Source organism: Centropristis striata, chromosome 10 (assembly GCF_030273125.1).
Source record: "Centropristis striata isolate RG_2023a ecotype Rhode Island chromosome 10, C.striata_1.0, whole genome shotgun sequence".
NCBI classification, from domain to species: Eukaryota; Metazoa; Chordata; class Actinopteri; order Perciformes; family Serranidae; genus Centropristis; species Centropristis striata.
In genome coordinates this window covers 29,899,695-29,927,662 of record NC_081526.1, presented here as the reverse complement: position 1 = coordinate 29,927,662, position 27,968 = coordinate 29,899,695, and the positions used below count along the sequence as shown (strand labels likewise).

General features: G+C 38.8%; 2 protein-coding genes across 2 annotated transcripts; one reads left to right on the top strand and one right to left on the bottom strand.

Moving 5' to 3' along the window:
* Window positions 1-418: 418 nt before the first annotated feature.
* Window positions 419-14,652, bottom strand: LOC131978626 (lactase/phlorizin hydrolase-like). Its single transcript, XM_059342336.1, has 17 exons — window positions 14,049-14,652; window positions 11,367-11,437; window positions 9,431-9,508; window positions 9,256-9,349; window positions 7,500-7,587; window positions 6,724-7,402; window positions 5,995-6,643; window positions 4,346-5,896; window positions 3,991-4,259; window positions 3,590-3,880; window positions 3,306-3,504; window positions 2,807-3,009; window positions 2,578-2,684; window positions 2,357-2,488; window positions 2,003-2,226; window positions 1,586-1,822; window positions 419-630 (listed from the first exon to the last, which is right to left on the bottom strand). Exons 1-17 carry the CDS (start codon window positions 14,650-14,652, stop codon window positions 419-421), a joined length of 5,688 nt encoding a protein of 1,895 aa, XP_059198319.1.
* A 2,263-nt stretch (window positions 14,653-16,915) lies between these two features.
* On the top strand, window positions 16,916-27,756 carry LOC131978625 (lactase/phlorizin hydrolase-like). Its single transcript, XM_059342335.1, has 14 exons — window positions 16,916-17,411; window positions 19,314-19,392; window positions 19,684-20,371; window positions 20,452-21,100; window positions 21,320-22,873; window positions 23,138-23,406; window positions 23,539-23,829; window positions 23,995-24,193; window positions 24,883-25,073; window positions 25,167-25,273; window positions 25,519-25,650; window positions 25,801-26,024; window positions 26,536-26,772; window positions 27,506-27,756. The coding sequence occupies exons 1-14, from the start codon at window positions 16,916-16,918 to the stop codon at window positions 27,754-27,756; spliced, it is 5,367 nt and encodes a 1,788-aa protein (XP_059198318.1).
* Window positions 27,757-27,968: the final 212 nt, after the last annotated feature.

The following is a 27,968-nucleotide window of genomic DNA, read 5'->3' as shown; positions in this document are numbered from 1 at the left end:
GATAAACATGCATCCATAAATCATGATTCTGTTTTTCATTCATGAATTAATGTATTTTCATTTATTTAATTTAAGGAGTGCCTTTACAAGTAAAGGGCAGACCTTGTGGGATTCAGTGTTGCATGATACAGCTACATATATGTTTTAGTGGGAAATAACATGAATTTTGAGCAAATTGTACTTTTTTTAAATCATAAACTGATACTTGAGAACAGCAGTAACATATTAGAGATGTTTTTGGATGAATGAAAAATGATCATGTTCTTAAGACAAGAATTCAGATTTGTATAGCCTACAAAGCATATAAACATTCAAACCAGAATTATATCAACATGCATGAAAATTTCAAAAATGGCGTTTATATGAATATGCAGCTCAGACAATTCACAGCTCTGCACATTTGCAATTAGTATTTATACTACATTTCTAAACTTTCATCATCCTGTTTTTTCTTGGAATCTTTTTTTGCCTTAAAGAAGCAAAATGATGAAAATATAACTCCAAACACTGCAACAATCAGCAGAGCAAACGTGGCGGTAAATCCGGTCTCAGCATCACCGATAGACAGCTTCATACCCAGGAAGCTCACAGTGTTGTCAGAGGGAACAGGTGTGACTGGCACAATTGTTGCTGTAGAACAAGACACAGATGTTATCATATTAGTCATAGGAACTGTTGATCTTAATCATATTCATTATTCACATCTTAGAGAAAATCCATTTCAGCACAGACGCTAAGGTTCTACTATCACTAAAAGGGTATTCTGTGAAAGACATTTTTATTTTTTGAGTTAGATGAAGATCAATAGCCAACTGGTGCCTATCCTTTAAATATACTGTATATAGCTTGAGTAAGCAGGTGGCTAGCTGTAGCTTAGCATAGAGACTGAGAGCATGATGAAGCACTTAGCCTAGCTCTAGTTTAACGGCACCAAGGTCACTGACCAGGGCAACTAAACTCACTAAAAGGCTCTTATTTAACACACTTACAACAGTTTTTAATAGAATTTGTACAAAATCAAGATACATGTTTTAATTAGTAATCTTTAAAAGTTGTGGTTGGTACATTTTTTTTCTAGCCTAGGACAGAGCCAGGCTAGCTGTTTGCACCCACTTTAAATCTTTTAGCTAATCTGAGCTAACTGGCTCATGCTCAGTTACTTAAAGTATCCCTCCAGACATTTTTATATGTAAAATGACTCTGCTATAAATTAAAGCACATTTTTTCTCCCTCATTTAGAAATTCTGATGCCTCACTTGTGCTAAGTTGACCAATGAAAGAGTAGTGCACAAACATCTCTCTATTCAGTCGAACAATGTAACATACTGTGTACAACTCACTATAGTCAAGATTAGAAATTTTTGGGGACATAAACCTTGGCAAGGCCTTGACAAAAAGTGGTGTTACTGCAGCATGGGCTCAATAGTTACTATGAGTCGATATCATAATAGCCAACATTTTAGGCACTTTACACTGTATGTTACTTACAGATTAATTAATATGAGCATTTACGTTCCTACTGTATGAGTTGTGAGTTCATCAAGTTCACCAGTCAGAATAAATATCATCAATAGCATCAACTTACGAACGGGCTTGGTGTTCAAACACTCATGGGGTCCCAGGGCTGGGTCAGGGAATCCGTTACAGTTGATGATGGTGGAGTAGACGGTAACAGACTTCTTGGCCACTCGAGGCAATTTAGGGTCTGAGTGATTGACGTAGAAAAGGCCAAATCTCTCTGAAAAGCCAGTAGCCCACTCGAGGTTGTCCATCAGTGACCATGCTGTGTAACCACGGATATCCACCTTATCTAGCACGTAAGCTGGGGGAAGAAAATAAACACCTTTAGGAAACAAATGCATGCTTAATGTGTGTTTTGTGTACTATAAATGAAGTATTTTGGTTTGAACACAAAAAAATATTCTGTTAAACATCAGGATTACTATGAACCATGAGGTATTGTCAGTGGTCTCTATTAGAAATGGAAGTTGTGGTTTGATACCTTTCAGCACCTGGTTGATGTAGTTTTCATAGTAGTAGCTCCTATGACTATCATTTAAGTCAATGGGCCCCCGCTCTGAAATGCCATTTTCTGTGATAATAATAGGTGGATTTCCATACTCCTCTTTAATGAAGTTTAATATCCTACGGAATCCAAATGGTGAGACCTTCAGCCAGGACGAGCCTGAATCCAGAAAGGTACGATCAGCAATAGTTCCTGCACCCCTGACGAGAAAATATAGTGAAATTTGTTTATTTCACAAAAATGAATATGCACCATTTTCAGCTCATCGCCATGTGATCATGTATGACTTGCTTCTCCCCCTTGGTTTCTGTAGGTGTGTTATTTACTTACCTATCGGCATCATAGTGCTGAAGGTTTCCATAGTCCACAGGGAATGCCAGGACAGTGGTGTAATGGTTGAACCCAAAATAATCATGCGTACCATTAATCCTCTTAATCTCCTCAGGAGTGAACTCAGGCAGCCTGGAGAGATTGGGTTGAACTAAGTTAATTGATCCGATAAATGTAAAACAATTTTCTCTTTCAGGATTTGATGTTGTTTTTTACAATACCGAGATTTAGTGAGGCCAGCAGCTAAACTTCGCTCTCGAATGATTGTCTTCATCATGTTGCTGTAGTCTCCGTTAAATACGGGATGGGCAAACCAGCCAATGTAGAACTGCACAAGGAGACACACAGCAGTCATTCGAGATAATAACTGTAACTATTGCCTTGAATCTCTATTGTATGATGTGAAAGGAATGAGCATAGAAGGAGATTCTGCAAATGGTATTTAAGTACCTGCACCACACGTCTTGCAGCATCGATGTCTTCCTGCTTATAGGGATTTCTGGGTTCTGACCAGTCAGAGTTGATGGTAATGGAGATGATTCCTTTCTGTTTGGCCCGGTACGTGCCATCATAGAGATGCCATGCCTCAGCGTGAGCTTTAAGCAGGTTGTGACCCACAATGTAGGGTGCTGTACCTGGTCGGAAACTGATCCCTGGACACACACAAGAAGTAGTAGATGCATTTGCTAGTTTGTTGAGGAATATGCTTTTTGGCATTGTCGTATTTCACGATGAGATTTCAACAAACTCCATGAACCGCAATATTGCTTTATTAAAATTTCAGTTTTTAGCCGCAACCAGCAGCCTTATAGCTTTCTCTGTCAGTCAGTTGGTCGGCCAGTTGGTCAACAAAAATTTTCCAACCTTTGGTGGCAACAGTGCTAGAGTTTTTTTTTCAAACCAAACAAGTGAGCATACATTAATGTGGAGGGTGAGATAAGGAGCATACCTGGGGCAGCTGCTCCATAGCCATGGCCAATATTGGCTATATTATATGGCTCATTGATGGTGATCCAAAATTTCACTTTCTCACCAAGACGAGTAAAGATGAGATCAGCATAATCCCTGAATTTGTCAACAATAGTGTCATTCTCCCAGCCACCAATATCCTGAAGAGCTTGTGGAAGGTCCCAGTGGTAGAGTGTGATCTGGTAAAAAGCAGTTAAAGATTTACTAAATTAACCAACTATGCATTGCAATAATTTTCCAGAACCTGGCAAGAACTACACATACATGAGGTTGAATGTTTGCAGCAAGGAGTGCATCCACCAGTCTGTGGTAGTAGTTGAGTCCAGCCTCATTGATCTGATCTCTGGTGCCTTTAGGAAGCACCCTTGGCCAGGATATGGAGAAACGATAATGGGTCACTTTAAGTTGCTTCAGAATAGCAACATCCTCATCTACTTTGTTATAACTGTCACAGGCTATGTCGCCGTTGTCATCATTAAACACTCGGAGAGGCGTGTGAGCAAACTTGTCCCAGATGCTGAGACCCTTTCCATCTGCTCTCCATCCCCCTTCAATCTGGAGAAGGTAAATGTAAAACAGAGATTTAAACAGACAAAACAGAAGGGGGAATATTTGTGCAATACCCCGATCCAGCATCAATAAAGGGGCATTCTCGAAACAGTTACCTGGTATGATGCCGTAGCAGTACTCCAAATAAAATCTTTGCGGAAATGCCCATGAATTTGTATCTCATCATCTGGTGTAGGGAAACCATTGTCCTTCATGACTTGGTAGTAAAAATGAGCTGAATACTTGGGTGTCCTCGGCCGGTTCGGGTTGGTGAAGTCCACATGGTGAAGCCCAAATCCTACTTCGTACCCATGGAGCCACTCAAAGGAATCCATGAGAGATGCTGCTGTGTATCCTTTCACCCTCACACCATCACTGTCATACGCTATTAAAACATACAGACAAATATAAATGATCAAGACTAAAATCTACAGTCATGAAAATCATTAATATTTATTGTAACAAATGTACCTTTCAGAGCCTCATCAACATAAGTCTTGAAATAAAAAACTCTGGCAGAGTCATCCCAAGTTGTCTCTGATGTTGTAGCTACTCCATTCTCAGTGATGTAGATTTCTGGATCTCCATACTCCTCTTTGATCCAGTTGAGGAGTCTTCTCAGGCCCCATGCTACAGCTCTCTGGTTATCTATGCCAGTATTTGGTGAATCCCCTTCCTCTTCTTCTGACAAGTCCTGGTCGTGTATAAATGACCGTGGGCTAAGCCTAGCGGTAATATGGCTGACTATCTTTGTAGTGTAATGATTTACACAGAACATGTCAGCAGTTCCCTTAATGAAGTTCTTTTCTTCTTCAGTGAACAAAGGTAGTCTTGTCTCCGAAAGACCTTGGAGTTCACTTTTGTTACCAACTTGCCACTTCATTGCATCAGGATAGTCACCATTCTTGAAAATGGGGTGTGCAAACCAACCCAGTTTGAACTGCAGAGCGCGGTCAGCAGCCATCACTTCACGAGGGACATTAACATCTTTGGGTTCAATCCAATCAGCATTCAGGGCAATAGATACAAGGCCACCTTGGGATTTGCGATACTTATCATCATATGTGTGGTAAGCCTTGGCGTGTGCTTTTATAAGGTTGTGTGCAACTCTGTATGGTGCGATTCCTGGATTCCTAACATTTGGGGGGATCGCTCCAAGTCCATATCCTGACCATGCAATTGTATAAGGCTGGTTGAAGGTCATCCAAAACTTCACTCTGTCTCCAAAGGTGGCAAAACAGAAGCTACAAAAGTCATTAAAAATGTCAATCATGTCTGCATTGTCCCAGCCACCAAGTGTTTGCAAAGCTTGAGGAAGGTCCCAGTGGTAGAGTGTCACCATTGGGATGATGTTATGTGCAATGAGGCCATCAATGAGTTTATTGTAGTAGTCAACTCCTTTCTGGTTCAGGGATGTACGCTGACCATCAGGAAAGATCCTGGACCAGGACAAAGAGAACCGGTACGACTTCACCCTCAGAGCTCTCAGCATGTAGAAGTCTTCTTCAAGTCTGTGGTAGCTGTCACAGGCCACATCTCCATTGGGATTAGCAGGAATGCTGCCAGGTCTGTGGGTGAATGTATCCCAGACGCTGGGCCCCTTCCCATCAGCGTCCCAGCCACCTTCAATTTGGTAAGCTGAAGATGATACTCCCCAACTGAAGCCTTGTGGGAAAGTGCCGTAGTGGTAGAGCTTTCTCTGGAATTTCGATTGGTGTGAGAATTTCTCCCAGACAACCTTTGATTTAGACGGAAACTCTGAGGGTGGTAAAACAGTTGGACGACGAGTAAGTTGCATCTCTACCCCTTTGAAAACATCCCCTTTGTGTGAACCGAATCCATTTTGCATTATAACTTCAGAGTAGAAATATGCAGATTGCTTTGGGGTTCTTGGTCTGTCTGCATCTTCAAAGTTGACATGGTGAAGACCAAATCTTTGGTTGTAGCCTTCTGGACCTTCAAATCCATCCATAAGCGACTGCACTGTAAATCGTTGCACATCCACACCATCTAAAAGTATTGCTACAAAACAGACACACAACACAACAACACATTAAAACCTACATTATTTTAACACTGAGTGAAAGGTGGTTTCCTATCCGAGAACCCCAGACACTAACCTTTCAGTGCCTCATTGATGTAACTCTTCATGTACTCAATTCTACTGGTGTCATTGAGAGTGTCCCCGCTGTACTCAGTAGGCATACCATTGCCAGTTATGTGGATCGGCACTTTGGTAACATTCAAGTATTCTGTGGAAATGTAGTTTAGAAGCCTTCGGAGGCCCCAAGGTGTAGAATAGATCCAGTCAGAAGCTGTAGAGGACCATGAAGGGTCCACGTGTGCCAGGAAGTCACCCACCCCCTCAGGACCAGGGGTGCAGCCACCATCACTGAAGATGACCAGCCTGGAGGTATAGTGGTTTAATCCCAGAAAGTCAGCTGTTCCACGTATCCTCTGGCTCTCTTCAGCAGTGAAAACTGGAAGCTTTGCAGGCGCAGGGAGAGGACACTTGTTTGTTTTCTGTTCTATCTGAGTCTTGAGTGTTGCAGGATAATCTCCATTTACAAAGATGGGATGTGCAAACCAGCCCAGCATGAACTGCAGGTATCGATCTGCAGCTGCTATGTCTTCAGGTCTGGAGGGGTCCATGGGCTCAGCCCAGTCAGAATTCAATGCAATGCCCACTTTACCGCCTTGTGTCTTTCTGAACTTGTCATCGTAGACATGCCAGGCCTCAGCATGGGACGTCAGCATATTGTGAGTGGCCTACAAAGATAAAAGAAAAAGCAGATAAATGTATAAGAATCATGTATTACAATGTATTACAGTAAGACTAAAGCTCTTACCTGATAGGAGGCAACCACATAGTCTTTTACTCCAGGGGGGTGCTCACCAGTGCCATACCCAGCATGGCTGACCACCCAGGGGCTACTAAACGTGTTCCAGGTCTTGACCCTGTCTCCAAACCTGGAGAAGCAGAAGTCTGCATAGTCCTTGAAGGCTTCAACAATGGAAGGGTTGGTCCATCCACCGTTATCTTGGAGTGTCTGGGGCAGATCCCAGTGGTAGAGAGTGACCACAGGTTGTATGCCAGACTCAATGAGAGCATTGATCAGCTTGTCATAGTGAAGAACCCCTTTCACTGATTGGCTGCCCCGATGACCCGAGGGGAAAATACGTGCCCAGGAGATAGAAAACTGGTAGGTGTTGACATGAAGCCCTCTCAGGAGGTACACATCATAATCCACCTTGTGGTAACTTTCACAAGCCAGATCAGCTGTCTGATTATCAAAGGCTAGGCCATCATGACCAAAACGGTCCCAAATGGTCTCTCCCTTTCCATCTTCCGCCCAGCCTCCCTCAACCTTGAAGGACTCACTGGAGGTGGCCCATTGGAACCCAAAGGGGAATGATTTATTAAGGAAAAGATCGCGTTCTGTTGTTGTTTGTGCCTCAAACTTATTCCACACATTCTGATAACTGTTTACAAAAGCTTTAATTGCATTGTAGTCTGAATTCCCATGACTGTTGGAAAAGAGAATAACATAAAAAGTGTAAACATACAAGAAACAAAATGTGCCAGAAGATATGAAATTGTACATTTCACAAAGATAAAAGTTACCTGTTTGGGATGTCCTCTATGTCCAGCTTCTCCAACATGTCCATCATGTCACATCCAACAATATTCAAGTTATTGTTGTTTAATAAGGCTGGGAAGAGTGCAAAGTAAGGTTAATAACAGTTTATATTCCATTTTATTGTATAATAAGACTAGAGTCTACAGCCATGCCAGTGGCTATGTTTGGCCCTACTATAATACAAAAGTGATTTATGCTCAAGATGCTCAAAATGATAATCCTAACATGATGATGCTGAGCAGGTATGGTGAGCATGTTTACCATTAACTTAGCATGTTAGTAATGAATGTTTGTACTAAATGCCCTGCCAATCTGCTGAGATAGTTCCCTCAAAATCACAAATGTCAACCGGTAGATAGAAAGTCAATGGATCATCAGTGGGTACTGTGAATTCTTATTCAAAATGTCATTCCAATCTAAGCAATAATTGTCAAGACATTTCAGAGGCATTCTGCTAGCAGAGTCAAGAACTGTTGTTTTGTCATTTGGTACAACAAATACTTAATACTTCTATAGGCATTCACTTTAAACTATACATCATTCATCTAACTGCTCAGCTTTTGAAATGTTCTTGCCACAGTTCAGTGAAAATGACTGTTCAAACAATTCATATTGTCTGGAAAACACAGCTTGTTGTTTTATGGATTCATTTATTAATAGCAAGGCAAGTCCCACAGCTGTGCTCCACCATGCACATGATTTTCCTTGTAAAACTTTACTGGACCATAACTAGAAGAATTTACACTGATCACTGCCATATGATAACACTCGATAACACTTCGATGATTATTGCACCGTAAAAGTTTATGATATTGCAATTTACAACAGGCTAGCCTTGATCAGTTTAGTCAGTAGACACACAGAGGGTTGGTTCAGATCATGTTGGAAATGTACAACACATTTTCAACTTAATGCACAAAGCCCTTCCTCTAGCTAGAGTTTATTTTAACAGCTGCACACAGTACTCAATGACAGAAGAACCAGGGGAGTATTTATGCATTTAAAAAAGAAGAGCAAACTCAATTTCATGTTTGCATTTTGTGTTGTTACTGCATTCTAGAGTGGTTCACGGAGCATAAAGTGATAGTAGTTTAGTGAGTAAATGATAGGGAGGTTAATTAAAGAGAGACCATGTTGGTTTAAAGAGATGTTTTATAATGTGACAACAAGAGATTGGGCCCTTTAGTCATGTAAATCCATACTAATGAGGTACTATTTATTTCAAACTAAAAACACACAAAAAAAAATACTTTTTCTGTTTCACACTTTCTTGGTATTAATTATATATATGTGTGTATATATATATATATATATATATATATATATATATATATATATAATATATATATATATATATATATATATATATATATATATATATATATATATATATATATATATATATATATATATATATATATATGAATCATTAATTAAAATAAATATTAATTATTATATTATATATTAATATTATACACAGTTGCTTATAAAGTTGGAATAAAATATTTTTTACCTCTTTCTATGAAATAATTGCGACAATATGATTTATTCTTGACAGATAAAGTGTATATCTTCTCAACACTTTATTAATCAATCTCTTCCAAACATATCACAATGAAAATGAAACCGCAATTAACAGAGAATTGTATCTGAAAAAAAATAATCCTAACTTTATGGGCGACCATATATGTTGAAAACTGGATTAAAGACAAATATCAAGTCAGCTGTAATGACACGTACCTTGTATGAAATCGCCAAGTGGCTGGTGTTGACTGTAGGGACAACCACGAACAGTCATCTCGTAGATCATAATAGGCAAGTCCCCACTGGACATCTGCAACACAACATGCATGCTTGTTGTCTGATACAAAAACTGAAATACAACATGAAAATAATCCTTTAATGTTTACTGTACCTGTAAGCTGCTCAGCTGCTTTGCAAAGTTTGATGCAGAGGCACAGTTATATTCAATGCGCACTGACACAAAATCCATCTGTGGAGAATAATAGATACAGCATGATATTTCATAACACTCATGTCTATTCATAAGTGTTGGGACAATGAAGTCTCGTGAAGCATTTGCTTTATTTGCAGAGCCCGAAAGATGGAGCTCTTTGTTCAACAAAGGGATAAAAACACACACACACCATTGCTGAAGCCTTTTTTTTAAAGCCAAGACTGCCATCTAGTGGGGTCAAAAAATAAAGGAAATGCTTCACGAGGCTTCATCGTCCCAACACTACTATTTATTAAGAAATTGCATCAAATTTTATTGCCATCGGGCCTATATTGATACACCATAACATAAGGCATACAGTTGGTTAAAGCACATTGTGATCCACTTTATGCACACCTGGGCCTTCTTGAAAAATAGGTGTATACTTATGTCATCCAAAGGTTTCTGTTGTTTTGTGATGAATATGTGTAATAGGGCACCTTCGGGCAGGGGAAACAAATTGCTGACACAGAATGTTTGAGCACTCATTGTCAAAGAGTTAAGATAAGAAGAAGTATAAAACATTTGAAAAAGGCTGACAATACACTTTGGTGACAACAAATATAGAAAATAATGCATTACTAGCCAAGATAATACCATCACTTACACATGATGGACATCTGTACAAGGAAAGCTGTACAGAGGTCAAAAACAGACACACATGACTAAAACACTAGATTACATTGTCTATATACAGTTTTAGTTTTGCAAGGACAGTGGTGGAAAAAGTATTCAGATCTCTTACTTAAGTAAAAGTACTAATACATGGCTTTTGTAAAGCACTTTCATCATCATCAAAATGTACTTAAAGTATCAAAAGTAAAAGTACTTGGTATGCATAATGGATCCACTCAGATCTTATTATATATTCCAAATATATTATTGGATTATTATTATTGATGCATTTATGTAAGCAGTGTTTTAATTTTGTGTGGGGCTCGTTTTTAACTACTTAATAAACTTATAAGGTTTTATTTGAAAAAATGTCACTTTACTTTCATCTTTTTTGGGTTAAATCTTGACCTGAAAAGTAACTAAAGCCAGCAGCTAAATGTAGTGGAGTAAAAAGTTCAATATTTAACTAAATGTAGTGAAGTAGAAGTAAAAAGTTACATAAAATGAAAATACTCAAGTAAAGTACAAGTACCTCAGAATTGTACCTTCGTACAGTGCTTAAGTAAATGTACTTAGTTACAGTCCACCTCTGTGCAGGGAGATGTGGTTCAATCTTTACATGAAGGAATACATTGTATCTAAAACTAAAGTGTATTGCTTTTTTTTTTTTATTTGTTCAGGCTTTTGATTAATTGTTTTGGGACTGCTGGTTGTTTAAATTGCTGTTGTTTTGGTCTTTTAAAACTTGTATGTACATTTTTATGTTATGATGTTTAAATGTTTAAAAATAATTTTGTGTCTTTTTTTGTAATTCTGTGTCTTTTTAGGTCATTTTGTGTCTTTTAAAAAAAATAATTTTGTGTCTTTTTGGGTAATTCTGTGTCTTTTTTTGCTGTTGTTTTGGTCTTTTAAAAAAATAATTTTGTGTCTTTTTGGGTAATTCTGTGTCTTTTTTTTGCTGTTGTTTTGGTCTTTTAAAACTTGTATGTACATTTTTATGTTATTTTATGTTGTGTATGATTTCTATGTGAAGCACTTTGTGGCTTCTGTCTGTGAAAGGTGCTATATAAATAAAGTTTACTTACTTACTTACTACTTACTTTGTTTGTTTCAATTTATTCTTTTATTAGGTATAATTCTAGAAAACAGTTTTTATTTGGAGCTCATAGCACTTGCATTGTATTTGAAAAAGAAAGATTCAAAGACACATATACATGAGAGAACAGAAGCTGCTGCTTACTGTAGTTGAACCTTTGATCTTGGGAAGAACTGCAGCATCTCCAGCTCTCAGTCCGATCGACAGACGTCTCCCTGTGAGGATGGAAGCATGAGGGCACACAATGTAACCTAACAAACACACATATTTTACATTTTGCACACACAGATTACATTTCCAGCAGCTGAGGAATGTGACAAACAGTTTGTTTCAGCTAAGCATAATTTGAAGGTAACACTTTATCATTACCATCTTTAATATATGGTAAAGTGATAATGAATTATACTTTAGTTAATGCTGCACAAATTAAAACATTTTCAATGCTATAATAAGAATTCATTAATAAGTAGCAAATGATTTGTAAACCTTTAAGAAATTATTCATTGAACATCTATAAACATTACACATTTTTTCCCACATTGTATATGGTCAGTATTTGTTTTGAAAACCATATATAATTTATCATTACTAGGATGGCTATTATAAAGTTGCAAGTGATGCTTATAATAATTAGCTAACAATTAATAAGCATCTATCTAAATAATGTTTAAAGCATGGGTCTTAAACTTGCAGCCCGCGGGCCAATTGCAGCCCTTGTGACGATATTTTGTGGCCCTCACCTTGATATGAAAGTTTAATGTGAGTTTTATATGAATGGCACTTTGCCGTGTTGTGTGTGGAAGGTCCCTTTAATTACTTTTTTTGTTGGTAATTTTGTGTCTTTTTTTAATAATTTTGTGTCTTTTTTTGTAATTCTGTGTCTTTTTTTTTGGTCATTTTGTTTCTTTTTTAAATCATTTAGTTTTTTTCTGTCATTTTGTGTCTCTTTTGCTAATTTCGTCTTTTTTGGGTCATTTTGTGTCTTGTTTTAATAATTAGGTGTCTTTTTTTGGTAAATCTGTGTATTTTTTCTGTCATTTTGTTTCTTTTTAAAATAATTTTGTGTCTTCTTTTGGTCATTTTGATACTGCCTCCAGCCCCCTGGTTTAAAGGTTCTTTACAAAGTATTTATTCACCATTTATGAAGGTATTCTAATCAACATCTGCAGCTTTATTATGTAATGCAAATAATGTTTATAAATGCTTTGTAAATGATTTGGTAATAATTGACAAATACTTAATAAAGTACATAAACTGTTAATAACGTAACTAATTTCATTACTAATGATTAGTAAAATTATTAATAGTCAAGTTATGGTTTGTTAACAGTTAAACTTGCAATGAAAGTGTAATTATTGATGAATTACACATTTATTAATTATGTTTTTAACAAAGTTTCAACAGCCTTTTCACTCAGGATGTTTTTTACAAAGCTGTGAATGATGAAATAAATAATGGCTGAATTCCATTTAGCTGCCTCAGTCTCCAGGTCCTGGTGTTGTGAAGGTTGTCATGGTTTAATGGAGTACTTGATTATAAAATAGACCATAATTAATGTTCAGTCTGATCAGGTGTTATCAGTAACACCTGTGTTTTTCCTGCTAAGACCAGTCAAAATCAGTGATGTGATAAAGGCCTGTCGGTCACATCTGTACACATTATTATTTTATTGATCTCACCTGGGCTGATTATTGGGGCAGGCATGATAATCTACACATGTCATCTGTGCCATAAAGAATGAGGTGAAGGGTTTCAGATAGACACAAAGATTATCAGATCATCAAAAAGTAATCAAGTTATTTTCTCGAAACACTCAGAAAAGACAATATATCACTTCATGAATAAACCTTTTTTTAAAATGATGAGGCCTGACAAGAATTATTCTCGTCTAACTATTAAAACGTAGTAACAAATGAGTCATTAAGTCATATCTCTATTGGTGTTACTTACCTTTTTTTTTGCGATCAACTTTTTACTGACACCTTTTCAGTAACAGATACATGTGAAATAACAGCAAGCATGACACTTCATGCATGACACTCAAATGGTGTACAAGAACATAGCACAACAAAACTTACCCGCTCTCCCACCCTCCTCCCCGACAACAACCCACCCTTACCCTCCCACTGTTCCCCCAACACACACTGAACATACAAATCCCAATCCACCAACCCACCCCGCCTGCGGTCTCCGAAACAAAACATAACAAAAAAACAACAAAAAAACAACAACCCAATAATAGTTAAAAATAAAATAAAAATAATAATAATAGGGGCTGAATTCTAGGGGACGCTAGTAGGTCATTTTGCCACGCCCATTTCTGAAAGCAATGAAATACGTAAATTTTCGCCACGATTGAATTTTGTGCCAAGTTTGGGGAGTTTTTGAATATGATAAAGGCCTCAAAAAGGCGATTCATTTGTCGTTATAATAATAATAATAAACGGACCAATGTCAATAGGGTCCTCGCACTTTTAGTGCTCGGTCCCTAAATAACTCCACACCTTCCCTACTCACTGTCTGCCGGGGATCTAGCTAGTTCCTGTGGTGTTGATGAGGTCACCATGTCTGAAATCTGGGCTGCTGTTGCTCTCCACAGGTTGATAGTTTTGAGTTTTGCTTGGTTAATCCTTGCTGTGGAGAGCTCCAACATCACCACATCCAGAAAGTGCGATAACCACTGCCGAATACTAAGAGAGTGCGGTGGGCACCATCGTTGGGCTATCATTTTCTTGGCTGCTGTTAAGCCGGTTAGCCAGATCTTCCTCTGCTTTTCAATCAAGCCTAACTTTGAGTCATCATTAAGTAGCAAGACGTGTTACTTACCTTTATAAGGAAACCGTTGATGGTAGAGCTGGTAAATGTTCTTGTTAAGCTTGAGGATATTTTGCAGAGCACCTGCAGGCTGCCAAACATCATCCAAGTCACTCAGTGTCACCCAGGACTCTGCCAGCGCTCCAAACTCCTGGAAGGCAAACTCTGCATACTGCTGAAACATCTCTCCCAGCTCCTGGCTCTCCCAGCCTCCATACCTTGACCTCAGATCATCTGGCACTGTGGATCCATGAAGGACCACCAGAGGCTGAAGACCCACCTCCAGCAGCTGTTTGAGCAAAGTCTGGTAGCAGGCCACCACAGCCTGCTGCGGCTGGCTGGGGAGGCCTGCAGGGAGGATCTGAGTCCAGGACAGCGGCACCTTAAAGTGAGTCACCCCTCTGCTCTGGAGGTACTCAAAGTACTCTCTAGAACCTGGAGGGATGGGCTGACTGCAGTCAAATGCATCATTTTCCACTCTGCCTGAACTTCTCAGCGACTGCTTTGTCAGAGGTCCTGCAACAAGCATGAAGTCCTCCTGTCCGTCCGCCTCACTGCTCCAGCAGCCGCACAGACACAAAGCACACAGAGAAGCAACCCACCATAGGAGCTTCATTGTGGCGTGAAAAGGACAGACTGATGTTATCCACTGATCTCCAGGCTCTTTGAAGCAATTTTGTTTAGTTCTTATTGCATCGTTACACAATTAAGATGGCTATCACATCCAAGGCTCAGTGTTTTATTGCAGCTGAGTGATACGCTCAGAAAGACTCTGGACTTGTCAAGTGATAACCATACTCTTGTACTCATGTTTGAAGATCATGAAATACATAGGCACAACATGCTTTGTGAAAATGTATTGTTTTTCTGTGATAGCATAAAGTTAGAGAGAAACATCTTCCCAGCCAAAGTATGTTCAAAATATTGACTGCTTTGATAATTAGTAACATGCACAATGCAATAGAATCTCTTCCCCACCAGCCATATTTCTTTTGTTAATTTCAGACCAATTCAAGCACGTTGTCACAGTGTATATTCATCAAAATTATTTCCAACAATGTTGTTTGGATTATCCAATGGAATTTTAAGTTTTGCTTCAAAAACTTGCCAGAAAACACATCCTAGACTCCTACAATAACACAATGTGCATAGAAAGTCACACACTCGGGCCTTTTTATATTCTTGCATGATTCCAAACCATGACTAGGCAAGATACAATGCTGGGTAACAGTCATACAGCCAGTAATAAAGCTAATTACTCCAAAACATGCCGTCAGTAGGGCAGATGTGAAGAAAAAGAACAACCAAAAACACCTGTGACTGAACAAAAATTGTGATTTGATTGATTTTTTTTTCATGTATATATATATATATATATATATATATATTTGAACAATAACAAAAATGTTGATTATTGTCCGATTCAAGGTAGACATTTTGATCCATATAGTATTAAGAGGGATTAGCTAGTCAACCTGATCCAATTATCCATTAAATCTTAATTAAAAAAAAACATCCTGGGATTTCTGTTGTAAGAAACTGATTTATTCAAAAATTTAATTACAAGGGCAGAATATAATATAACAGAATATAACATAGAAAACAATGAAAATCCATGCTTTTACTTCTATAAAACCTGCAAAAACAGTGGAATTTCTACCAGTTTGGCCTTGAGTTGACTTGTTATGATACGAGCCTTTACCTGCAGTGACTTCCAGATACAGTCCCTGGGCCCCATGAACGTTTGAACCCTGAACCATTATATTATTAACACAAAGGAAAGGTTGGAATCACCTGATATATTGCTGTCTGTATGCTGCAAGACCTTAGAAACAAACAACAACAAAAGTTTTATATCATAATCTGCTATATCCCAGAAATTGGTAACATGTTATTATCAAAAAAGGAGCAGAAGATTTTAATTTTCTTGTCATGAGAATTCACACTAAAATCAAGCTTTTGCAAATAGAAAGTTACCAATGCGCTTTCTTTCAATTTTACTGGAATTCTGCGTTTTTCCTGTTGCCCTCTGTCTGTCTGATAACAAATAGATGTTGCAACTGATGCATTGAAGTTAAATAATAATAATAATAATAATAATAATAATAATAATAATAATAATAATAATAATAATATAATATATATAATATATAGCACCCATATGGAGAAAAAAGTATTATTATATTATTATTTTAAAAATCCTTACAGTAACATAAACAGTACCATTACATTTTTAGTTATATATGTTATATTGTATTTCACAGCCATTACATTTTGTGGTGTTTTCAAAATTCTAGCAATATTCTAGAAATGTGAAAATGATTTGCAAAACAATAAACATGACATATACCATGATTTTTGTCATCATAACTCAAGCCAAATTCCAAACACAACAAAATGTGCCTTTCTTAGACTATTAAGATGTATATGTCTAGTTTTACTGCTAACTATTTAACTTTTTAGATCAATTATAAGCAACAAATGCACAAATATTTTGAACCATAGCCATTCTCTGATATTTGATATGGAATTTCCTCCCTGACCTCTACGCAGATACTTTGTTTTTCATCATAAATCTCTTCTTCTGCCTCCTGTTTGACCCTTTGTGTTTTATCAGAAGCATTCAAGGCTGCGGCCACTCTTACCAAACATGCCATAAAGTATCAGAGCAGTGGCGACCCCTCATTAAAGTAGGTTCAATTATGAAACTCTAGTCTGACTGAAAGTTCAAGCTTGTAAACAGCCGTACTATAAAAGGTTAGCCATCCAAAGGCTCGTTCAGTTCCCCACACTGAGACAATATGTCGTTACTGGGGAAACTTCTCTCTCTGTGTGTGATCGCTGTGTACGGCTGCACGGGGCACAAACATGATGAGGCAATGCTTCTTGCAGGACCCTTGACCAAGGAACAAGTGGAAGGTCTGAAAGTGTTTGACTGCAGTCAGCCCATCCCTCTAGGCTCTAGAGAGTACTTTGAGTACCTCCAGAGCAGAGGGGTGACTCACTTTAAGGTGCCGCTGTCCTGGACTCAGATCCTCCCTGCAGGCCTCCCAAGCCGGCCACAGCAGGCTGTAGTGACCTGCTACCAGACTCTGCTCAAACAGCTGCTGGAGGTGGGTCTTCAGCCTCTGGTGGTCCTTCATGGATCCACAGTGCCAGATGATCTGAGGTCAAGGTATGGAGGCTGGGAGAGCCAGGAGCTGGGAGAGATGTTTCAGCTGTATGCAGAGTTTGCCTTCCAGGAGTTTGGAGCGCTGGCAGAGTCCTGGGTGACACTGAGCAGCTTGGAGGAGCTGAGGGATGCTGAGCTGCAGAACGCCCTTAATGCACACACCAGTATCTACCGCCGCTACCACCAACTGTTTCCTGGGGGAGGTAGGAGATCAATTTATTTTATTGCATTTTAAGCTGAGCTTGGATAGCATTATAAGAGAGCTGAACACGAATAGTTTCTTGTATAAAAACTGTTGCTTGAATGGAATACATATGAATCAGTGTTTATATTTAGAAACATGTAAAATATCTGATCAATCAAATATGCTGGGGTTCTTTTTACCTTGTACTCTCTTGCAACTACTTTGAATAAGGTCAAATAGGGCACACTGCAAAATAAGTTGTTTTTAAAAATATTATTATTATTATTATTATTATTATCATTATTATTATTATTATTACTACTACTACTATTATAATTATTATTATTATTATTAATAATAATAATAATGATGATAATAACAATAATAATAATAATAATAATGATAATAATAATAATAATAAAATGTGTAAACAAGGTTACAAGAGGGTTCAATATAATAAAATGTTTAATAGAAAATTTATAAATGTAATAATAATAAATGTATACCTTTGTTTTTTAAACAAGGTACAAGAGGGCATAATGTAGTAAAATGTACAATAATAAAAACAATTATAGTAATGATAATAATAATAATGATGATGATGATGATGATGATGATGATGATGATGATAATAATAATAAATTACTGAAACTTTACAAAATACTGCACCAGAACATCAAATGAAGATGTCCTGCAAACACATTTCCCCCAAAACTTTTACTTGCTATATAATGCACCGTTGAGAATAATGTGTATCACAACAATGTTTTTTGTATAGTTTTCACAGGTAGGTAGATACTTTTTCCTGGTTTTATTGAAGATACATTGAGCATGGGGCTTCTGTCATCTATTTAAAACCTGTCAGTCTGCTTTATGATCATTTATTACAGTATGTACCGATAATCACCACGTAGTTAGTTTAGCTTGCAATCATATTTTGGCAGTGATCTTTCTTATCTGCTGTTGTCCAGCTTTATTAGATTCACAGTAATTATAGCAGTGCTTGATGAGATAATGGTTTCCATATCGTTTCACCACACCAAAGGTCATGATAAGGGAAATGAGTAAAGCAGGGGAAAGGAGAGTGTTTCACTGTCTGACAGGGGATGAAAAGTGTAAAACAATAACTGAATTAACATGTAATGTGTTTCAGATGGAGGAGTATCAGTTGGAATAAAGGCCAGTGAAGTCACAATCATCAGTGACACCCAACTACTGGTGAGATCACATAATTACATGGAATTTAATCATATTATTTAAACCATAAATACAGTGTAATATGTCAAGACTTCTCCAAATACACAAAACTGTGAGATAAACATGTTATTTCATTTACAACAGGGAAATGTCTTTTATAACCAGCTAAAATCACACATGCTCTTTTTCAGAAATATTCAGATTTTCTCTCTATTAAAATTAATTACGACTGCACTGCTGAAAAAAACCTGGCTGAGGAACTGAAAAGTGTGTTGGTATGTATACTTTTCTGCTCATAATAACATAACATATCACATAACTCAGCCCTTACTGTGTTATTCTGGGAACCTCTGTTAAATGCATTTGTACTCAAAATCAATGTTTATTTGCAGGTGAAGTGTGGAGACAAACCCATTCTCTTTTATGAAGTGAACCTCATGGACTGTTCTCCTTATCAGTTCCTGTCAGATACTAACATAATAAAAGGTAATATGATCAATCAAGAGTCACAACCTAAGGTATTAGATATTAGATAATAGATTATAAGTTTATTTCCAACTCAAAGTTGAAAACCAGATTGTATTCATTCATTTATTGATTTTAATTTTAATTTTATTTTTTTACCAGAGATAGACTGCATGGAAAATGGCATCACAGTTTTAAGGATTCTAAATGAACAATGAAGGATACATTCATTATATGACACATTCTTGTACTTTTACAGTGCTGAGCAATGGAGACCGAACTATTCTTGGAATTGACATGGTAGATATGTTACGTTCAGCTGATAACATCCCAGAAAGGTATTGCAGCGCATAAAGACAATGAAGAATTAAATCTATCACCCTACCTCTGTTCTCTCCCTAAAATTCTTGTGTGTGTACATGCATGTGATCACATTGTACTTGTGAAGCAAGAAACAAGAAGTTGTGGGGGCAGTCATCCAAAAAATTCAGCCAAGTGCTTTTAGGAGAATTAGGAATGCATAATGCATACTTTTCAGAGTTTGGAAATCATCCAGACAGAAAGTGTGTTTGTTTAATATCTCCTCAAGTATTCCATGTCATTTGATTTTGACCATCTTTTTCCTGCAGTTATTTGCATCAAATGGACAGAAGCAATCCTCAGACATCGTCATGTTCCACAACCTACTGCAAAACTTGGAGCAATTTTGCCACCATGACCTCATCTGAGAGAGATGTCTTCCTGAATGAATCCTTTCCTGTTGACTTCCAATGGGCCACCTCCAGTGAGTCCTTCAAGGTTGAGGGAGGCTGGGTGGCAGATGGGAAAGGAGAGACCATTTGGGACCGTTTTGGTCATGACGGCCTAGCCTTTGATAATCAGACAGCTGATCTGGCTTGTGAAAGTTACCACAAGGTGGATTATGACGTGTACCTCCTGAGAGGGCTTCATGTCAACACCTACCAGTTTTCCATCTCCTGGGCACGTATTTTCCCCTCGGGTCATCGGGGCAGCCAATCAGTGAAAGGGGTTCTCCACTATGACAAGCTGATCAATGCTCTCATTGAGTCTGGCATACAACCTGTGGTCACTCTCTACCACTGGGATCTGCCCCAGGCACTCCAAGATAACGGTGGATGGACCAACCCTTCCATTGTTGAATCCTTCAAGGACTATGCAGACTTCTGCTTCTCCAAGTTTGGAGACAGGGTCAAGACCTGGAACACGTTTAGTAGCCCCTGGGTGGTCAGCCATGCTGGGTATGGCACTGGTGAGCACCCCCCTGGAGTAAAAGACTATGTGGTTGCCTCCTATCAGGTAAGAGCTTTAGTCTTACTGCAATACATTGTAATACATGATTCTTATACATTTATCTGCTTTTTCTTTTATCTTTGTAGGCCACTCACAATATGCTGAAGTCCCATGCTGAGGCCTGGCATGTCTACGATGACAAGTTCAGGAAGACACAAGGCGGTAAAGTGGGCATTGCCTTGAACTCTGACTGGGCTGAGCCCATGGACCCCTCCAGACCTGAAGACATAGCAGCTGCAGATCGATACCTGCAGTTCATGCTGGGCTGGTTTGCACATCCCGTCTTTGTAAATGGAGATTATCCTGCAACACTCAAGACTCAGATAGAACAGAAAACAAATGAGTGTTCTCTATCTGCGCCTGCAAGACTTCCAGTTTTCACTGCTGAAGAGAGCCAGAGGATACGTGGAACAGCTGACTTTCTGGGATTAAACCACTATACCTCCAGGCTGGTCAACTCCAGTGATGGTGGCTGCACCCCTGGTCCTCAGGGGGTGGGTGACTTCCTGGCACACGTGGACCCTTCATGGTCCTCTACAGCTTCTGACTGGATCTATTCTACACCTTGGGGTCTCCGAAGGCTTTTAAACTACATTTCCACAGAATACTTGAATGTTACCAAAGTGCCGATCCACATAACTGGCAATGGTATGCCTACTGAATACAGCGGGGACACTCTCAATGACACCAGTAGAGTTGAATACATGAAGAGTTACATCAATGAGGCACTGAAAGGTATGTTGTTGAAAGGGGTTCCCTTTGTAAATATATTTGTAATTTCTTTAACCTTTTATCTATATTTTAGACAAGGCAAATATAGGTAAGTGCAGCTATTCTTTGCACTTGTTTTGGTTGTTTTGGCTCACACCTTGGAAATTATTTCATGGAAATGCAATTCTTTTCTAGTTTGGGTTAAATGGCTTCCAGTGACTGAATGTCTACATGTTTTAACAGCTATACATTTGGATGGAGTGCATGTTCAGCAGTTTACCGTCCAGTCACTCATGGATGGCTTTGAAGGTCCACAAGGCTACAGTGAACGTTTTGGACTGCACCATGTCAACTTTGACTTGTCTGACAGACCCAGGACTCCAAAGCAGTCTGCCTATTTTTACTCCAAAGTTATTGAGAAAAATGGTTTTGCTCCCAGAAAAATGGTCATGTCTGCACCAGAACTGACAAACAACAAGGCAAACCAAATTTCCTCAATCCCACCTTCCACTGTCCCATCTAAAGCCAAGGCAGTTTGGAGGAAATTCTCCAGCCAAACCAATTTTCAGAGAAAGCTCTACCACTACGGCACTTTCCCACAAGGCTTCAGTTGGGGAGTATCATCTTCAGCTTACCAGATTGAAGGTGGCTGGGATGCTGATGGGAAGGGGCCCAGCGTCTGGGATACATTCACCCACAGACCTGGCAGCATTCCTGCTAATGCTAATGGAGATGTGGCCTGTGACAGCTACCACAGACTTGAAGAAGACTTCTACATGCTGAGAGCTCTGGGGGTGAAGTCGTACCGGTTCTCTTTGTCCTGGTCCAGGATCTTTCCTGATGGTCGGCGTACATCCCTGAACCAAAAAGGAGTTGACTACTACTATAGACTCATTGATGGCCTCATTGCACATAACATCACCCCAATGGTGACACTCTACCACTGGGACCTTCCTCAAGCTTTGCAAACACTTGGTGGCTGGGACAATGCAGACATGATTGACATTTTTAATGACTTTTGCAACTTCTGTTTTGCCACCTTTGGAGACAGAGTGAAGTTTTGGATGACATTCAACCAGCCTTATACAATTGCATGGTCAGGATATGGACTTGGAGCGATCCCCCCAAATGTTAGGAACCCAGGAATCGCACCATACAGAGTTGCACACAACCTTATAAAAGCACACGCCAAGGCTTACCACACATATGATGATAAGTATCGCAAATCCCAAGGTGGGCTTGTATCCATTGCCCTGAATGCTGATTGGATTGAACCAAAAGATGTTAATGTCCCTCGTGAAGTGACGGCTGCTGACCGCGCTCTGCAGTTCAAACTGGGTTGGTTTGCACACCCCATTTTCAAGAATGGTGACTATCCTGATGCAATGAAGTGGCAAGTTGGTAACAAAAGTGAACTCCAAGGTCTTCCGGAGACAAGACTGCCTTCCTTCACTGAAGAAGAAAAGAACTTCATTAAGGGAACTGCTGACATGTTCTGTGTAAATCATTACACTACAAAGATAGTCAGCCATATTACCGCTAGGCTTAGCCCACAGTCATTTATAAACGACCAGGACTTGTCAGAAGCAGAGGAAGGGGATTCACCAACTACTGGCATAGATAACCAGAGAGCTGTAGCATGGGGCCTGAGAAGACTCCTCAACTGGATCAAAGAGGAGTATGGTGATCCAGAAATCTACATCACTGAGAATGGAGTAGCTACAGACATAACGACCACAGTTGATGACATTGACAGAGTATTTTACTACAAAACCTATGTTGATGAGGCTTTGAAGGGTAAGTCTGCACATCCGTTTCTAAAATTTCTAAAAAAGAGTGTACTGTTTGTCCATAGTAAACCCCAACCATCACTCTAACCCTAGCCTGAACGTGTTGTAAACTAGACTTAACCCTCAAACAGGCCTTTGATGAAGTGAGGACCAACAAAAATTTCATCATTCAGTCCTCATGTATTCTGTGGATTTATATGATATAAAATATAGACCACCCATGCAACATTTCAATTTGTCATTGTTAATTGTCCTGATATATTTCACACAGCTCATAATATTGACCGTGTGAAGGTGAAAGGATACGTAGCAGCATCTCTCATGGATTCCTTTGAGTGGCTCAATGGGTACAAAGTAGGATTTGGGCTTCACCATGTGGACTTCACCAACCCAAACCGGCCGAGGACACCCAAACGCTCTGCACACTATTATTACCAAGTCATAAAGGACAACGGCTTCCCGCTACCGGATGACGAGAAGATACTTTATGGAGAGTTTCCCAAAACCTTTAACTGGAGTACTGCCAGTGCTGCTTACCAGGTATGAAACATTGATCCATTCTTCTGCGTGGCAGAATGTCTTTGAGGTATATTTTTATCAACACAAGGGGATGAAGCACAAAGAGAGTTTCTTCAATGGCGTGTGCTGTACTGAACTTGTCTTCTATTTCAGATTGAAGGGAGCTGGAGGGCTGAAGGGAAAGGACTAAGCATCTGGGACAAGTTTGCCCATACTCCTTTGAGAGTGAGCAACAGTGACAATGCTGATATTGCTTGTGATAGTTACAACAAGATTGACGAGGATGTGGAGGTGCTGAAGAAGTTGAAGGTCACCCACTACCGCTTCTCTGTATCCTGGCCTAGAGTTCTTCCTGATGGCACCAACAACCACATCAATGAAGCTGGACTGAACTATTACCATAGATTACTGGTTGCTTTGGAGGCTGCTAACATTCAGCCCCAGGTAGGCAGTGTTGTTGTTTATAACCGCCAATGGTTCCCATATGTTGATCTGCATTGAAATGTTTTAATATTACCATCGTGAATTACAATGTTCCACTGAGGGGGAACATTGCCTGTAGGAAAAATGTGTAGCACTGTAGTAAAACTTTCCTCTTCTGTTTCTCAGGTGACCCTGTACCACTGGGACCTCCCCCTAGCTCTAGAGAAGGTTGGGGGCTGGCAGAATGAGACCATTGTGCAGAGATTCAGAGATTATGCAGATGTTTTATTCAGCCGTTTTGGAAGCAGAGTAAAGTTCTGGATCACTCTAAATGAACCCTACATTGTAGCCAACCTTGGCTATGGATATGGTACCTTTGCTCCAGGTAAAACCTTCTCTTGATACATCCAGTATTAACCAATCCAGACCTCATATTTTTGCATGGATCAGCAAAGCAGCTGCATGTCTAAAAATTGAATTCATATGAATATGAATTAACCATTCACTTTTCTTGGTGTATGTCAGCCAACCTTTTGTATGCGGGACTCACATGAGTTACAAACAGGCTGAAATATTGGGTTGCAATGGGTTGGGTTGCAATGGCTTACATGTTGGCTTAACAGAGCTACATGTAAGACCCATTTAGGTGCAACTTTCAGACATATACATAATCCCGCTTGAAGCTCACACATGTAAAGGCGAAGACACACGGAGCCAACGATAAACCCAGTTGTATGCTAGATTCCATTTCAGCCTCGGTGGGTCACACGTGAGCTTCGGGGCTTGATACTTGGTGCCATAGTTATATGCCATGGTCTTGCAGTAATTAAATGGAAAATCCTTCCTAAGCCTACTGTAAAGCTTGGTACAAACATAGCCTGGATGTGACATATATTGCCCCACATGGGCATGCTGGCCAGGACAAAACCAGTGGAATATTTTAAATATTTAATAGTCTAATGCAAACTCAAAAATCGAAATGAGGGAAAATCTTGTGTAAATGCATGTAAGAAGCACACACACAATTGTGCTTCACACTGTTAATAACATTTATACTTGTGTGTTATGTTTCAGGCATTATTGGTAAGCAGTATATAGCAGCTCACAACCTGATCAAGGCCCATGCTGAGGCCTGGCACCTCTACAATGACAAGTACCGTGCAACACAAGGTGGCATCATCTCCATTACTATCAATTCTGACTGGGCCGAGCCAAGGAACCCATACAAGCAGGAGGATGTGGACGCAGTTTACCGCTACTTGCAGGTAGACAGATTAATGTTAACACAATTTCTTCTTTATTTTAATTTCACCTTAATAATTGTATAATTTATCATCTCTGACACATAATTTCTGCAGTTCTTCATTGGCTGGTTTGCCCATCCCATCTTCAATGGCGATTATCCTGAAATAATGAAAACAATTGTTAGAAAAAGAAGTCTTGCTGCAGGTCTACCTCAGTCACGGTAAGTGGAAATTAAGAATCAGTTTGGTTTGATATAGACATACATACAATGACTATACAATTGTGTAATGTTGGAGCCTAAACCACTAAAAATAACTTTTGTCAGGTTCTATTCCTACTTCCACCTCAAATTTTGAAAGCTTAAAGAAGTGTGCACTCTGCTTAACAGATGAATATTAGACTACACCTTTAATGTTTATATTGAATCCTGGCTTGGCGTTTGATCGACTTTTGTTTCTAATAAAGGCTTCCTGAGTTCACACCTGAGGAAATCAGGAGGATCAAAGGCACCCATGATTACTTTGGGTTCAACCATTACTGCTCAGTTCTTTCATACCCAGTTGATTTGGGAAATCAGCAGGATTATGAAGGTGACAGGTAGGTTGGAATTCAAGACATAAGGGAACTAAATTCACAAATAATGCCATACTTTGTTCAGCTGCCCGTTTAAATGACAGCATGAAGTAGAAATATGCACCACATACTGTATTTGACTAATACTGAGCTAATGTCCATTGCAATCTCCAGGGGCACTGGAACTACCCATGACCGAACCTGGATTGAGTCTGGCTCCTTCTGGCTGAAGATCACTCCATTTGGATTTAGGAAAATCCTCAAGTTCATCAAGGATGAGTATGGAAACCCACCCGTCTATGTCACAGAGAATGGGATCTCAGAACGAGGAGAAGTGAGCTTGAATGACCTCCACAGAAAGCACTACTATGAAAACTACATTAACCAGGCCCTTAAAGGTAACACAGCCTTTAGCTCATTTTGCACATCTTACATTTGTTATTTTGCCAATTATTCATACATGTTTACTGAAGCCACACTGGAAAAAAAGATTTTTTGGCCTTGTAATTATTATTTCAATCATCTATATAAATTCTACAACGAAATCCGAATTCAGTGCTCTCTCTTTAAAATAGCAGATTTTCATGTAGTGCATTACTTAGCGATTGTTTGTTATTATGCGTCCTCAGTTTTGTATGTAAATTGAATCATTCATTCCAAGTAATATTCACTAAACCAGTTCATTGGCTTAATTAGTTGATATTTCCAAGTAAAATGTAATTGAGGGACATCAGTGAATCTGCAATTTACTTGTGTATTTTCATTAAAAAAAGTGTTTTATGAAATAAATATTACTTAGAAACAGCCTGAGTAAAGATTACAAACACTTTCTGTGTGGAAAAACTTGCCTAGCTTTTTTTAAGTAAATGTCACTCCAATTTTTTCAGTGCATTTCTGTTGACCTTTCAGCCCTTGTTCTGGATGGTGTTGATCTGAGAGGATATACAGCCTGGTCTTTAATGGACAACTTTGAGTGGGCTGCTGGCTACTCAGAGCGCTTTGGACTTTTCTTTGTGAACCGATCCAACCCTACCTTACCTCGCATCCCTAAAGACTCAGCGTCTCGATACTCCTCCATCATTGCCTGCAATGGCTTCCCGGACCCGGCCCTCGGGCCTCATGACTGCTTGAACCCTGGACCTGAAGGTAATGCTTAGTCCACATATTCAGAAACAATCTAATAATTGTGGAGATACTTACTCTTAATTAAAGTGTGGAAACAAGTGCAACAGCATAATGAAAACTAGAAAATTAGAGTTTTTGAAGAGTAAAAACCTATAACTAACTAAAACTGTATTATGTGGTTACAAAACTCACTAAAACTAACTGAAATTATAGTGAAAATGTCCTTCTTTTCATCTTTGTCAACTTTTTTCATACAGAAACACATTAGTAAATCTATTTATTGAGACTGGGATGTTACACGACTATGTGAGTCGATTTCCTTCAAAAAGTTCAGTACTTCACTTGAACCAAAATACAAAACACCCAGAGCAGAGTTAATAACCTTATTGGGGCTGAGATGGATAATAAAAGGAAATAAAGGCAAATTTTATTGTGACCTTTTTGAATCTTGCACCCACAAATACCCCATTACAAAAAAATAAAACTAATAAAAACTAAACTAAAACTAAGCATTTAAAAAAAAAAAACCTAATAAAAATAAAAACAAACTCACTCTAAAAACTAATTAAAACTAACTGAATTTGAAAACAAAAATTCACAACAAAATTAAAACTTAAACTAATGAAAAATCCAAAACTATTATTGTAACCTTGATGCAGACCATAAACTTAAAAAAAAAAAAAGCAATATAAAAGGTTACATTACATTATTACATTTCCCTTGTTTTTTTGTCCTTCTCTTCCAACAGCGACAGACACCCCCACTGTGACTACGACAGAAAACATTGAACATACAAGAGTTCCTGCAACAGTTCTGCCCCTCAGCACGGTGGACTTTTTGGGTCTGGAGCTTTCAACTCAAGAAGCTGAAGTTGCGCTTTATGTCATCTTTGCATTTCTTCTTGTCAGCGCACTCAGTATCATCTTCGTTGTACATCGGCTGCTGAAAACAAAAAAGAAGTTAAAGAGAGCAGCGGTGGAATCTGTTAAGATGGACCGAATGTGAGGAGAGTTTTGGAAGGAAGAGAAATCTCCATAATCAGTGCTGTTTATGTTTACAGCTATACTCGGCCCAGATCAGCACGTCTGGGCTGCAGATACATGACAGGCTGCCTATTAGGTGCTGGATGAAGAAACTCATTTTATGATGTTTTTCAAAATCTTACAGTAAAAATTTGTTGTCAACTGACCTCTTTTTTTTTATCTTTTGAGCTTTAT